Below are 13,504 nucleotides of genomic sequence, written 5' to 3'. Positions count from 1 at the left end.
CCACTGGACTTAAATTGAAAATGCCTCCTATTAATGACTTCTTCTTCTTTTCTTGGATCTTCCTTTCCGGCCCTGCATCCTCGAGTTCCTCGTTCCTCTGGTACTGGTATTGAGCCCAAATCATTCAAGTCTAAATACCTATTCAGCGATACCCCAAAAAAGGGCATGTGTATTAACAAGTGTCCAGACAGCTGCACACTGAAGAATCCATCTTTATACGATCATAAAAGCAAAACCTACAGCAGAAAACCACTGTGGGGCATAAGGAAAGTTTAAGCGTTTTGTGCTACATCAGCGCTTAATCACGATTAAGCGATGATGTAGCGTGAAACACGCAAACTTTACTCGTGCCCCACAGCCTTTTGCTGCTGTAGGTGTTGCTTTTATCATTGAATGAAGATGTTTTTTTAGTGTGCATGTCCATGCCATACCTTTGGGGCTCCTGCGCACATGTGCGGGAGTGATGTCATCATGGTCACGGACATTCATACAGGAAGTGAGGGAAAATCTCCCCAGCAGGAATACAGACAATAGTAAAAACTCAGCCAAGGATCTAAGCCTTTTCTACTGCATTGGTGCATTATGTTATAGCATATACAGTATATAGAGAGATAGAGAGAGAGAGAGAGAGAGAGAGAATCCAATAGTAGGCATCGCACTCAGATAAAAGCAGACTACCCGGGTGCACTGAAGATGAACAGATAGAACTGGCCCGGTGGAAGAGGCACTCCCGAGTCTTGTACTGAAGCGACATAAACAGATTTATTGTTTAACATTTAGACAAGGCATTGCTCACCTTTCCATCTTTCTCAAGCCTTTCTTGAGCCAAGCACTGCTTTGTTGAAAGGTCGACTAATAAATCTATTCATGTTGCTTCAATAGAAGACATGAGTGCCTCTTCCATCAAACAATTTTTATGTATACATATAAAATATAAGGCCGGTTTTACTAACACAAACATGGTGATGGCCAAGGACTGAATTCTGGAAAAATCTGGGAAGTCGGAGAGTCCAGTATTTAAAATGACTCTGAAATAAGAAAGAAAAAAAAAAAAGGTTAAATGACATTACAGACAATGGAAAGACCCAACCTCCAGCCTACTTGGGGTCTGGTATTACTACTTCTCAAAAATTTAGGGAGTGAGAGAAGAGAAAGAGAGGTGGATGAGGAAGGCATGTGGGGAGAGAGATTGGGGGTAGAGTGGGAGGAAAGAGAGGACACCTTGGCAATGCTAAAATGTATTTGGTCCTACTAATAAAGTTTATTTGAAGTGAATTTAGATTTGAGAAAAAGAGAGAATAGGGGGCAAAGGAACGAACCACCTAACAGTTTTATCACCATTAAACATGTCCAATTTGTTTCGCTTTGAATGTAAATTTGGACAAATGTTTTATTATTCAGAGATTTGGATGTACTCGCATCTCTGAATGAAATATTAACAAATTTCGTTGACATTTGTTTTGTTTATTTGTTTTCTAACGAATTCCAAATTTTCAGAACAATTCGAATTCTGATCAGTTGAAAAATGATCAACAGATTCAAATTCTGTGTGAAGAATAGCTGGTTGTTAAGCAGTGGGTCGGGAAGCGTGTCCTTAACAACCGGTGACTCATCAGCTGCCAGCAGGCTTTCCTGCTTAGAGATGAAATGTAAACAAAAGAATGCTGGCAATAGGAAATTCAGGGGGGAAAAAAACAGCTTGTCCCCCCCCCAATGTAGACCAGGCCCTTTGGATCTGGTTTGGATTTTAAGGGGAACCCCATGCCAAAAAAAGGTCACCCCCAAAATTCATACCAGACTCTTATCTGAGCATGCAGCCCGGCAGGCCAGGAAAAGGGGGAATGAGCGAGCGTCCCGCCCGAACCATGCCAGCTCACATGCCCTAAACATGTGGTGGGTGTTTTAGGGCACGGGGGCCCCCCAACGCCAAAGCACCATGTCCCCATGTTGATGGAGACAAGGACTGCTTCGCTACAATCCTGGGCGGTTGTGGTGGTCTGCAGGCGCAGGGCATATCGCAAACTCGAAGGAACAACACAAGTTTTTGACAAGTCCTTTATTAAAAAATAAAAAACACTTGGAGGTGCAGTCGCTGTAGATCCCAGGGGGACATGCAAGGAAAATAAAAAACAGCATTTTAGCTTGCACATGATTCGGTATTAAAATCAGCAGAGCTTCCTCTCATTTCAGATCTACCCCTCAGATTTACAGCGAATGCACTTCCAAGTGCACTTTCAGTGCAATTTCAAGTGCACTTTGCACTTGTAGTTTGCACTTATAGTGCAAAGTGGATTTGCCTTTAGTAAATCCAAAGTCAATGTCAAAGTCCCCTGATGTAGATCCAAAGTCAATCACAACGCCTGCCACACTGTTGACCCAGTAAAAAAAAAAAACCTGATTGATGATGAATCTATATTGGGGGACATTGGTTTTTATTTTTTAATAAAGGACTTGTCAAAAACTTGTTTTGTGTCTTTATTCACTAGGGGCCCCCTTGCCTGCCCTGCCCTTTATAAGTGGTTCCTGCCATCCCCGGGCTGAGTTCCTGGGTCTGTACACCTGCTGTGCCCATTATGAAGGGGTTCCCGCTGTCCCTGGGCTGAGTTCCTGGGTCTGTACACCTGCTGTGCCCATTATGAAGGGGTTCCCACTGTCCCTGGGCTGAGTTTCAGGATCTGTACACTTGCTGTGCCCATTATGAAGGGTTCCCACCATCCCTGGGCTGAGTTCCTGAGACTGATACTCACAAGTAATTGAGAGAAGGAAGGTTCTGGAATGCCCGAGCTTCTATACATTTCAGATTCATCAGGCTCCTCATTTCTCTGTAACAAACAACCTTTGTGAGAGTCTGACACTTCAACATTTTTCTTTCAACACTTAGCTGACAACTTCCTGTGCTGCACCCTTATTAGTTACATTATTTTATCAGTTTATTCACACAAATAGAGCTTTCTTTTGGTGGTATTTGATCACCTCTGCTAATTAAAAAAAAAAAAAAGTTTTTGTTAATTTTTTTTGTAAATAAGTAAATTTTCTTCAATTACGGGCACTGATATGGCTGCACTGATGGGCACTGATAAGGCGGCACTGATGGGCACCGATAACGTGGCACCAATGAGGTGGCACTGATAAAGGTGGCACTGATGATGGTCACTGATAGTGGGCACTGATAGGCGGCACTGATAGACGGCACTGATAGACGGCACTGATGAGCACTCATAGGCGGCACTGATGGGCACTCATAGGCGGCACTGATGGGCACTCATGGGCGGCACTGATGGGTACTTATGGGTGGCACTGATAGGTGGCACAGATGGGCACTGATAGGTGGGCATGGATGGTCACTGAGAGGTGGCACTGATGGAAACTGAGGGGTGGCACTGATGGTGGCATTGCTGGGCATCACTTTTTTAAATGTTGTGCCCATGTTGCCAGTCAGTGCCCATTTGTGGGCACTGATTGGCATCTATTGCAAAAAATGTTTTAACATGTGGATAGCCATGTGGTACCCCCACCAATTTAGGTCTCATGCACACAGGGGGCATATGCCCAGCTTTTCTGAAAGTAAAAAATGTGCCTGTGTGACTGACATCCCATTTCTGGAGGCATCCGGACAGTACAAATACCCCTAAATTACCCCTTTTTGGAAAGTAGACAGTCTGAGGTATTTAGCAAGAGGCCTAGCGAGATATTTGAAGTTCAATTTTTTTTCCAATTAAAAAATAAATAAAAATCACATTTTTTTTTTTTTTATTTGTACATACTGTCACCCGTGCAGTACAGCCTTGTCATATAACTGGTGTGGCGGTGAGCAGGGACACTGACTGGTGACCGTATGTAATATTTAATTTTTTATATATATATATATATATATATATATATATATATATATATATATATATTACTTTTCTTTACTTTTTTTTTTTAACACACCATAGTAATACTGTACTACTCTGGGGAAGTGATCAGGATTTATTTTTATTTTTTTACACATTATGATTGCTCATACCAGTGAATTTTTCTACTGGATGAAACTAATTAATTCAGTGTCTTTTGTTGTGATTGTCCAAAGCTAATCACATGGTACACATGGGCTATGATTGGCCCTGCCTGTACCATCACTGTACAATCACAGCTGGCAACACAATTGTATACAATGGGTGCCATAAAAGGAAGCTGTCCATTGTTTACAATTGTCATGTGATCTACTGTGATTGGTCACAGCGATCACATGGTACTGGCAACAGGCCAAGTATAGTGATCATTAATTGGCTGTGTCCAGTGGATACAGCTGGTGACAGGCTGCGCTGTGTGTGAGGCACGTTTAGGGAGGACGTTATATGGCGAAAACTGGTTACAATTGTCCATATGTGTATCAAAATACATCTAGTCCAGCAGGCGGGTGCGGACTGCAGGTGACACCATCAAGTAGGAAGGGGTGATGACACCATGTTGTACCGTGGAAGGGGGGTGACACCATGTTTTATCGCGGGGAGGGACACCATGACTTACCATGGACTGGGGGGGTGACACCATGTTTTACCCCCCCAGGTGACACCAGCCCTAGTGACGCTACTGCCCCATTCACCGCACATGTGTGGATGAGGGAATCAGGTCGGTACTTTTTAAACACATGTGCAAAATGAAAAAAGCAAAAATGGCTCTGCCAGTGAAAGGGTCATTTAGTAAACCTTGCCTGCCGTGGCCATGGATGTTCCCCATGAGAGGGTTAATAATGAGGGCGGTGCAATGTGTCTATATATAACGCACTCCATATGTGTTTATACATCGCATTATCACTATAATCCTGATCGCTATGATGTCAGTGGGCGTAGAGCAGCACAGATTTTGGCTGACCCTCCTCCGCTCTGTCTGAATGTGACAATATATTTAGGGCTGAACACACAACATGCGGGATGAAAGCCTGTGCCATGGTCAGAGACATCTGGGTCTACTTATTCCACACGATACACATCACCTACAGTCCTGTTAGAGGCCACGATCCCCCGTTATAAATTAATGACTGCATCAGCACATGTGATACTTAAAGGATCAGTCTACCCCAAAAACAAGATTTCACTTATTGGTGGATGCTGGAGAGTAAACCCTCTGACAGGTTCTTCTGTCTCTCGGGGACGCTATTGGTGACTTCCTGGGTCTGCACACCTTTCATGTTTCTATTCCTGGACACATGGCGGGTTCCACAAATGCAGTGTCTTCAGCCTATGGCGCTGTCAGTAAGGTGGCGCTGTACAACCAGGTGGATTAAAATAGATTCTCCGTCTATTTTCTTTTCCACACATTCCTGGAGGCTGGAAAGTGTCAGACGTTTCTGGTTTTCTATAATCGTCCCACAAGCCGCCAGGTTAGCGCCTGACAAACATAACCCGCCAGCCGCAGGTTTATTTTCATCTTCTCCTTTTACACAAAGTTTTCACAGGCCGGCAGCTTGGAATAACACGGCCGCCAATCACAGAGAGGATGTGCAGACTCCGCTACCATTCAATGATGGGAGAGTAAAGGGGGGCCCCATAAACCCCACTACCACTCTGCTCGAAGCATAAAGGGGACTCTGCCAACTCTGCTACCATTCTCTGCTGGAAGGGTAAAGGGGAACCCCACCAACTCTGCTAAAATTCTCTGCCGGTAGTGTAAAGGGGAACCCCACCAACTCTGCTACCATTCTCTGCCGGAAGGGTAAAGGGGAACCCCACCAACTCTGCTACCATTCTCTGCCGGAAGGGTAAAGGGGAACCCCACCAACTCTGCTACCATTCTCTGCTGGAAGGGTAAAGGGGAACCCCACCAACTCTGCTAAAATTCTCTGCCGAAAGTGTAAAGGGGAACCCCACCAACTCTTCTACCATTCTCTGCCGGAAGTGTAAAGGGGAAGCCCACCAACTCTGCTACCATTCTCTGCCGGAAGGGTAAAGGGGAACCCCACCAACTCTGCTACCATTCACTGCCGGAGGGGTAAAGGGGACTCCCACCAACTCTGCTACCATTCTCTGCCAGAAGGGTAACGTGGACCCCCACCAACTCTGCCACCATTCTCTGCCCGGAGGGTAAAGGGGACCCCCACCAACTCTGCTACCATTCTCTACAGGGTGAGTAAAGGTGACTCCCATTACCCCTGCTACCATTCTCTGCCTGGAGGGTAAAGGGGACCCCTACTAACTCTGCTATTATTCTCTGCTGGAAGGGTAAAGGGCACCCCTGCTATCTTTGCTACCATTCTCTGCTAGGAGGGTAAAGTGGACCCCCACCAACTCTGCTACAATTCTCTGTTAGGAATATCCCTCTCTGTGGGGAGCTTAAAGTGGGGCCCCACCAACTCTACTTTATGTGGGGAGTGTAAAGGGGACCCTCTTTAGACTCCACTGCCACACTTTGCTGGGAGTGTAAAGGAGACCCAACCAACTCTGTTACCACTACTTGCGTAGAGTATTATGGGACCCCGACAATCTGCTATCATTCCCTGTGGTAAGCTTAAATGGAACCCCAGTTAAATCTTCTACCACTCCCTCCAGGCTACCACTCTCCATTAAAAGGGGGACACCACCAAATATATTGCTACACTCTGTGGGGAGTGTGAAGGGGACCCCCTGCAGACTCCACCACCACTCTCTGCTGGGAGCATAAAGGGGACCACACCAACCCTGCTACCACTAACTGTGTGGAGTATTATGGGACCCAGACAATCTGCTCCCACTCCCTGCGGTAAGCTCCATGGGGACCCCTGACAACTCTTCTACCACTCCCTGCAGGGCTACCACTCTCCATAGGGAGAAAAAGGGGGACACCGCCAAATCTACTACTCTCTGTGGGAAGTGTAAAGAGGGACCCCTGCCAAATGCAGACTTCACTACCACTCTCTGCTGGGACCATAAAGTGACCCCCCCCCCACAGACTCCACTGCCACTCACTGCCATGCATGCAAAGGGGGCCCCTGCCAACTTTGCTACCACTCTCTGCAGGGAGCTTAAAGGGGACCCCCACCAACTCTGCTACCACTGTTTGCGGGGAGCATAAAGGCATCCCCACACTCTGTGGGGTCCTACAGACCCAGCGTTTTTCAGCACATGTGCAGGATATCAATCCATGATGGTGGCATGAAACCAGAGCACCAAGAAAGAATTTTGGACTGGAACAGGACAACCCTGGACCCCACGTACTAATAAATATCTATTTTTTCATTTACATTTAGGAAAAATGACCACAAAAATGTTAAATAAAATGTTAGCTGATAAGGGCGGTGTTCCTCTATTAATATACATGTGGCGGGTGGGAAGGAGTTAATAAAATGAGGCAGTCATACTTATATGTGTATGTTTTGGTGAAGTGCGTTGATTAGTGCACAGCTGCATGCCTGTTATTGCTCTGTATGGAAAATAGTTTTTACATTCGTGCATATTAACAAAGCGTAGACAATGCACAATGTTCAGCATTGCTACTCTGGCAGATGTCCCCCACTGCGTCCTAAGCGCCGACCACCATTATATTCCCTGCCCTTCCCCCCTCCAACCTTCATCAGTGACAATATGTTCCCCTCCATGCAGCTGATACAGGCAATGATGACACAAGGCTTCCATCTCTCCTCCACATAAGAGCTCTTGAGGGACAGACGAAGATCTTTACCTCCTTATAAACTAATCAGCACAATCTAATTGCTCCTTATATCACTGCTGTGCCCTCCTAATGACATCAATCTGGACCTAAATTAATTTCTGTCTGCTACTCTATTGGAGGGAATGCAGGCGAGTGGACTGTCTGTGCTTCCACTGCAACCAATCAAGTGCCAAGCATAATGTTCTAATAGAAAAAAATGTTTAATTGTCTCAATTCTACTAAAATCCAGAGAACAAGAATGACACCATAAAAAGTAGAAGAAACCCTACTAATTTAACCACTTCAATACTGGGCATTTTAACCCCCTCCTGCCCAGGCCAATTTTCAGCTTTCAGCACTGTCACGCTTTAAATGATAATTGCGCGCTCATAGAACACTGTACCCCAATGAAATTTTGATAATTTTTTTCCCACATTTTTTCTTTTGGTGGTATTTGATCACCTCTGCATTTTTTTTTGTTTATCGCGCAAAAAAGAAAAAGATTTTGAAGACAATTTTGAGAAAAACACAATTATTTTTTACTATTTGCTATAATAAATATCCCAATAAAAATCGCAATAAGTGTGTATTGATTGGTTTGCTCAAAAGTTGTAGTGCCTACAAAATAAGGGATAGATTTATGGCATTTTAATTTATAGATTTTTTTTTTCTAGTAATGGCGGCGATCTGTAATTTTTGTCAGGACTGCAATATTGCGGCGGGCAGATCAGACAGTTTTGACACTATTTTGGGACCAGTGACAATTATACAGCGAACTGTGCTATAAATATGCACAGATTACTGTATAAATGTCACTGGCAGGGAAGGGATTAACACTAGGGGGCGATCAAAGGGGTTAAATGTGTTACCTAGGGAGTGATTCCAACTGTGGGGGGGGGGACTGATTGGGGGAGGTGACAGATTGGTGTTCCTATATACAAGGAACACATGATCTGTCTTCTCAACCCCTAAAAGGTAGTGGATCTGTGTGTTTACACACACAGATCCACGTCCCTGCTTTGTGACCCTCAACCGTGTGTGACTGGCGGACATCGTGGCCGCCAGGCACGCGCATCGGCTCCCGAGCGATAAGGCGGGCGCTTGCCCCCTAGTGGCCGGGAAGCCGAGGATGTCATATTATGGCCGCCCAGGATTGCAGAGCCACATTGCGGCTGTCATTTGACTATACGTGGGATGGGAAGTGGTTAAAGCTGAACTCCGGGATCAGCAAATATTATACATTTGTTATGTGTACTATTCTTAGTGTGCTTTGTGTATTTCTCTGAGATCTGTGCAGGAATCCAGTGTGAGGCCCCGTACACACGACCGAGGAACTCGACGTGCCAAACACATCGAGTTCCTCGTCGAGTTCAGTGTGGAAGCCGCCGAGGAGCTCAGCGGGCCGACTTTCCTCATTGAACAACGAGGAAATAGAGAACATGTTCTCTTTTCGGCCCGACGAGTTCCTCGACGGGTTCCTCGCTGAAAAGTGTACACACGACCGAGTTTCTCGGCAGAATCCAGCTCCGATCGAGTTTCTGGCTGAAGTCTGCCAAGAAACTCGGTCGTGTGTACGGGGCCTGAGACTTTCCCTCTGTGCAGGAGCTTCCTGTAATAAAGACTGCTCACTGTGGCTCTCTCTCTTTGTGCAAGGTGACTGGTCTCGTCTCCGCCCCTCCATCGTTTTCTGTAGTAGGGCCATACCCACAGCTCTACACTCTGCACAGGCTATGCCTGGCATGTACTGGCCATCAGGACTACCGGGAGTTTCCCGGTGGGTTGATAGTTTAGTGGTAGCCAGTGGTAGCACTAAGGGGTGGCTTTTGGGGCTACAGCCCCGAATCTGGGGCCCTGGCCCCGAGTCCCACCACCCACCCTACATCACCGCTGTTCCGCCCTCACTGTGCAGGCACAGGCAGTAGAGAAATGACATCATTTCTCACTGCCTGCCCTCTTTCTGGTGACCCTGATGTAAGGAGCAGCTCTCTTGGGACTTGTTTTTTTATTCCTATTGTTAGATGTAATGTTGCACAAAGCTCTGGGGGGGAGCCAGTCTCCCGCTGTACCCTACGATCTTTACTTGGACCCATTTGTCAGAGGGAAAAACTATATGATGCTGTTTTGTGATGTCATTAGGTATTGTGATATCATTCTGTGTGCCGTATCCTGTGCTTTGTGATGTCATTCTGTGTGCTGTGTGATTTTATTCCAGATGCTGTATTTTGTGCTGTGTGATGTCATTCTTTGTGATGTGTGACATCATTCTGTGTGCTGTGTGATGTCATTCTGTGTTATGTAATTGATTCTGGCACATCAGCATTTACTTACATCTGGCTGATTTTGGAGAGTCCCTGAAAAGCTCCGGCCTCCAGCTTCCTCAGCTCAGTATCCAAAGTAATGAAACTAAGGGACAGAAGGGTTACATTATTAATATATAGGTCTATAGAGTCTTCTGTCATTATCATTATAAGGCCCTATTTCCACCTGAGCTGTCAAGTCACCTGTGGCCAAGTGACAAGTGCACCCCGTTGGGGTCAGGGATGCACCACAGGGTAGTGAACCCTATGGCCGACTGCTGCAATCAGAGAGGAAGCGTGAGCCCAAGATTCCCCAGGGTGCGGAGTCTAAGACCCAGCTTTGTGTTCACCAGAGCCTCTGGTGGTGAGGATGGCCTTCGCCGCAGCTGGATCCAGGTCGCGACACCAGGGGTCCCCAAGGTCACGCTCCGCAGGGAGAGAGGGGAAGCAGCAACCAGGACAAGCGATAGTGATGGGTAAGCCGAGGTCGGGGCAACAGGCAGACAAGGGTAATCAAGGAACAGGCCAAGGGTCAGGGAAACAGGCAAACAGAAGTCAGAGACGAGCCAAGGTCGGTACACAGGAAGGTAAACGTAACACACTGCAGACAGGAACAAGCTACAAACAAAGGTTGAACAGCCCTGCAGACCTGTAGTGCAATAGTTAATATAGACTTCCTGGGATGGCCTGGGGTGGAGCCATACAGGGAGGAAGGTAATAAAAGACAGCCAGAAAGAGGGTCAGGCCTCTAATGAACACATGAGACAGGTAAGCTGCCAGACTTTATTGCATATCCAGGACATGAGCGTTTTGGAAGTGCACACAAAATTTGTTTGTTTTTTACAAACTGTCGCAAAAAACACGCCAGATTACAGTGACATTCGTTGTTAACGGCACCCCAGATACGGGCATTTTTACGCGTGGGAAAAAACGTGCAATAAGTGCATCAAACTGCGCAGTTAAAAACGTGTAAAGCTCAATGTGCAAAGAGCTACATGAGCTACTTTGCCATGTTTGTTGAACGAAGGGCAGCCCATTGAAATAAATGAGCCGCCGTATACACTGGTGGGAGCCCCCTTTAAAAACGCACACAATTGCAGTGCAATTTTGCGCACATTCTCAGTATGCCTAGGTGTGAATGCAGCCTAAACGACACCCTGTACCATATCTATCCTTTCCACCGCTCCGTCTCTCCTGTTTTCCTCTCAGGCCCCGTACACACGACCAAACATGTATGCTGAAACTGGTCCGCGGGCCAGTTTCAGCATACATGTTCGGTCGTGTGTGGGCGCGAGCGGGCCGAATTCCAGCAAACATTTGCCCGCCGGGCCTTTTCCCAGCGGGCAAATATTCCTGGACGTGTTTTAAAACCGTCCGCTGGAATCCTGCCCGCTCGGACATGTACGGTCGTCAGTACAGACCTGCCGTACATGTCCAGGCGCCCGCCGTCCCTCGCATGCGTCGAATGACTTTGACGCATGCGTGGAAGCCTTTAAATGGCAGGCCCGCCCACGTCTCCGCGTCATCGCCGCGTCATCGTCGCGGCGACGACGCGGACACGCCCCGCGTATTGTTTACGCGCGGACTTCTGTACGATGGTGTGTACAACCATCGTACAGAAGCCCTCTGGCAGACATGTGCGGTGAAAACGGTCCGACGGACCGCTTTCACCGTACATGTTTGTTCGTGTGTACCCGGCCTCAGATGTACATTTATAGACAAATATGTCTGACACAGTGTTTATAGACATTGTTCAGACATTATACAGTACAAGGTAACTTTACTAATTTTGTATCTACTCTTATTCATTAACCTACAGATCAAAAGGGATGACCTTCGATTTGCAAGAAATGTCAGTTTTTATTTTTTAAACAAGATTTGGTCCTATTTAACCCCTTATTACCCCTTAGTGTACCTAATCAGACCTTATTAACTCATCCCTCCCTTTCTCCTTTGAATGATTATTTTCCTCCAAATTTTATTTTACTTATTTCTGTTTTTCTAACCATTAGGTCCCATGCGCACTGGGCATTTACCCAACTTTTCAAAACGCCATTCTCCTGGCAGGAGAAAAGCAGCGTTAAAACCGTGTTTAGGTGTGTTTAGATGCGTCAAGCGTTTGGGCATTGATTCATTTTAGTGGCCAGAATATCAAAGTGATATTATAAATTCCTTTTTTTTTTAAAACAGCAAACATGTTATACTTATCTGCTTTGCTGCGCAATGGTTTTGTACAGAGCAGCTCCGATCCTCCTCTTCTGGGGTCCCCCCGCTGGTGCTCCTGGCTCCTCCTCTTCAGCGAGTGCGCCCATAGAAAGTCGCTTGCTATGAAGGCGCTCGTGCGGGCTTGGTCCCGAGCTGTCTTGTCTGCGTCTATTGACACAGACTGGGTGGCTCGCCTCGGCTCCCCAGCTCCTCATCATAACATTTTAATGACAGCAGCTGGAGCCAAGGTTCCTGCTGCTATCAATCTGCCCAGAGACGAGAGACATAGCAGGGAGAGCCTCGACTCTCATGCACATCACTGGATCATGAATGGGCTCAGGGAAGTATAACCGGGGGGCGGGAAGGGGCGATTCTGTTACATAGAAGTTTTTTTTTACCCCAATTCATAGAATGCATTAAGGTAAAAAAAAATACCTATAAGCTTAATGCCTCGTACACACGATAATTTTTCAGCATGAAAAAAACAAAGTTTTTCCAACTTCATCATTAAAACTACGTTGCCCACACACGGTCGTTTTAAAAAAAATGCTCTAGCAAAGCGCGGTGTCGTACAACACGTACGACGGCACTATAAAGGGGACGTTCCATGCGGATGACGCCACCCTTTGGGCTGCTTTATCTGAATTCCTGTTAGTAAAAGACGATTCGCGCTTTTCTGTCTGTTACAGCGTGATGAATGTGCTTGCTTACTCCATTACGAATGGTAGTTTTACCAGAACGAGCGCTCCCGTCTCATAACTTGCTTCTGAGCATGCGCAGGTTTTTAACGTCGTTTTAGCCCACACATTATCATTTTTTACAACCCGAAAAACGTCATAGTTTAAAACGTCGTTAAAAAATGCAGCATGTTCGAAAAAAAAATTGTTGTTTTTCAGATCATTTTAAATTACATTTTTTTAAAACAACATTTTTTTCATGCCTAAAAATGATTGGGTGTACGTGGCATTAGAACCACTTTAATATATTCTGGCCATTGAAATTAATGAACGCTCAAGTGCTAAATGCACCTATCTTTTAGGTATATTTAAACTATATTTAGGAGCGTTGGGCGTTTTTTCTGCCCAAACACTCCTCTTCTGAATGCAATTTTGATCTGTTTAGATTTATGCTTCTCAACGCTCCTACCTCTAAACACCTATAAATGCCTATAGTGTGCATGGGCTAACATGTGGGGAGTAGACATGTGCACTGCTAAAAAAATGTGTTAATTTTCGTTTCATTTGTTTTTCCTTTTTTTCAGAAATCCAAAAATTAAAAAAATTAAAAATTCGAAAACTTGAAATCTCGGAAATTCAAAATTTTGGAATTCGTAAATTTGAAAAATTCGGAAAAATCAGAAATCAGAAAATAAGAAAGGAAAATCCAAAAATTAG

At 45.6% G+C, this 13,504-nt stretch overlaps 1 protein-coding gene across 1 annotated transcript in view; it reads right to left on the bottom strand.

Moving 5' to 3' along the window:
* Nucleotides 1–13,504, bottom strand: part of TSHR (thyroid stimulating hormone receptor) — a 92,265-nt gene that overhangs the window by 37,183 nt on the left and 41,578 nt on the right. Inside the window, exons 4-6 of the mRNA XM_040333814.1 lie at nt 9,937–10,011; nt 2,748–2,822; nt 954–1,028 (exon numbers count right to left, since the gene is read on the bottom strand). Coding sequence (XP_040189748.1) covers nt 954–1,028; nt 2,748–2,822; nt 9,937–10,011 — 225 coding nt within the window. The remainder of the gene's footprint in view (nt 1–953; nt 1,029–2,747; nt 2,823–9,936; nt 10,012–13,504) is intronic.

This window comes from Rana temporaria, chromosome 13 (genome assembly GCF_905171775.1).
Source record: "Rana temporaria chromosome 13, aRanTem1.1, whole genome shotgun sequence".
NCBI lineage: Eukaryota > Metazoa > Chordata > Amphibia > Anura > Ranidae > Rana > Rana temporaria.
Note: the sequence above shows the minus strand (reverse complement) of the source record. Positions and strands in the feature narration are given on the sequence as shown.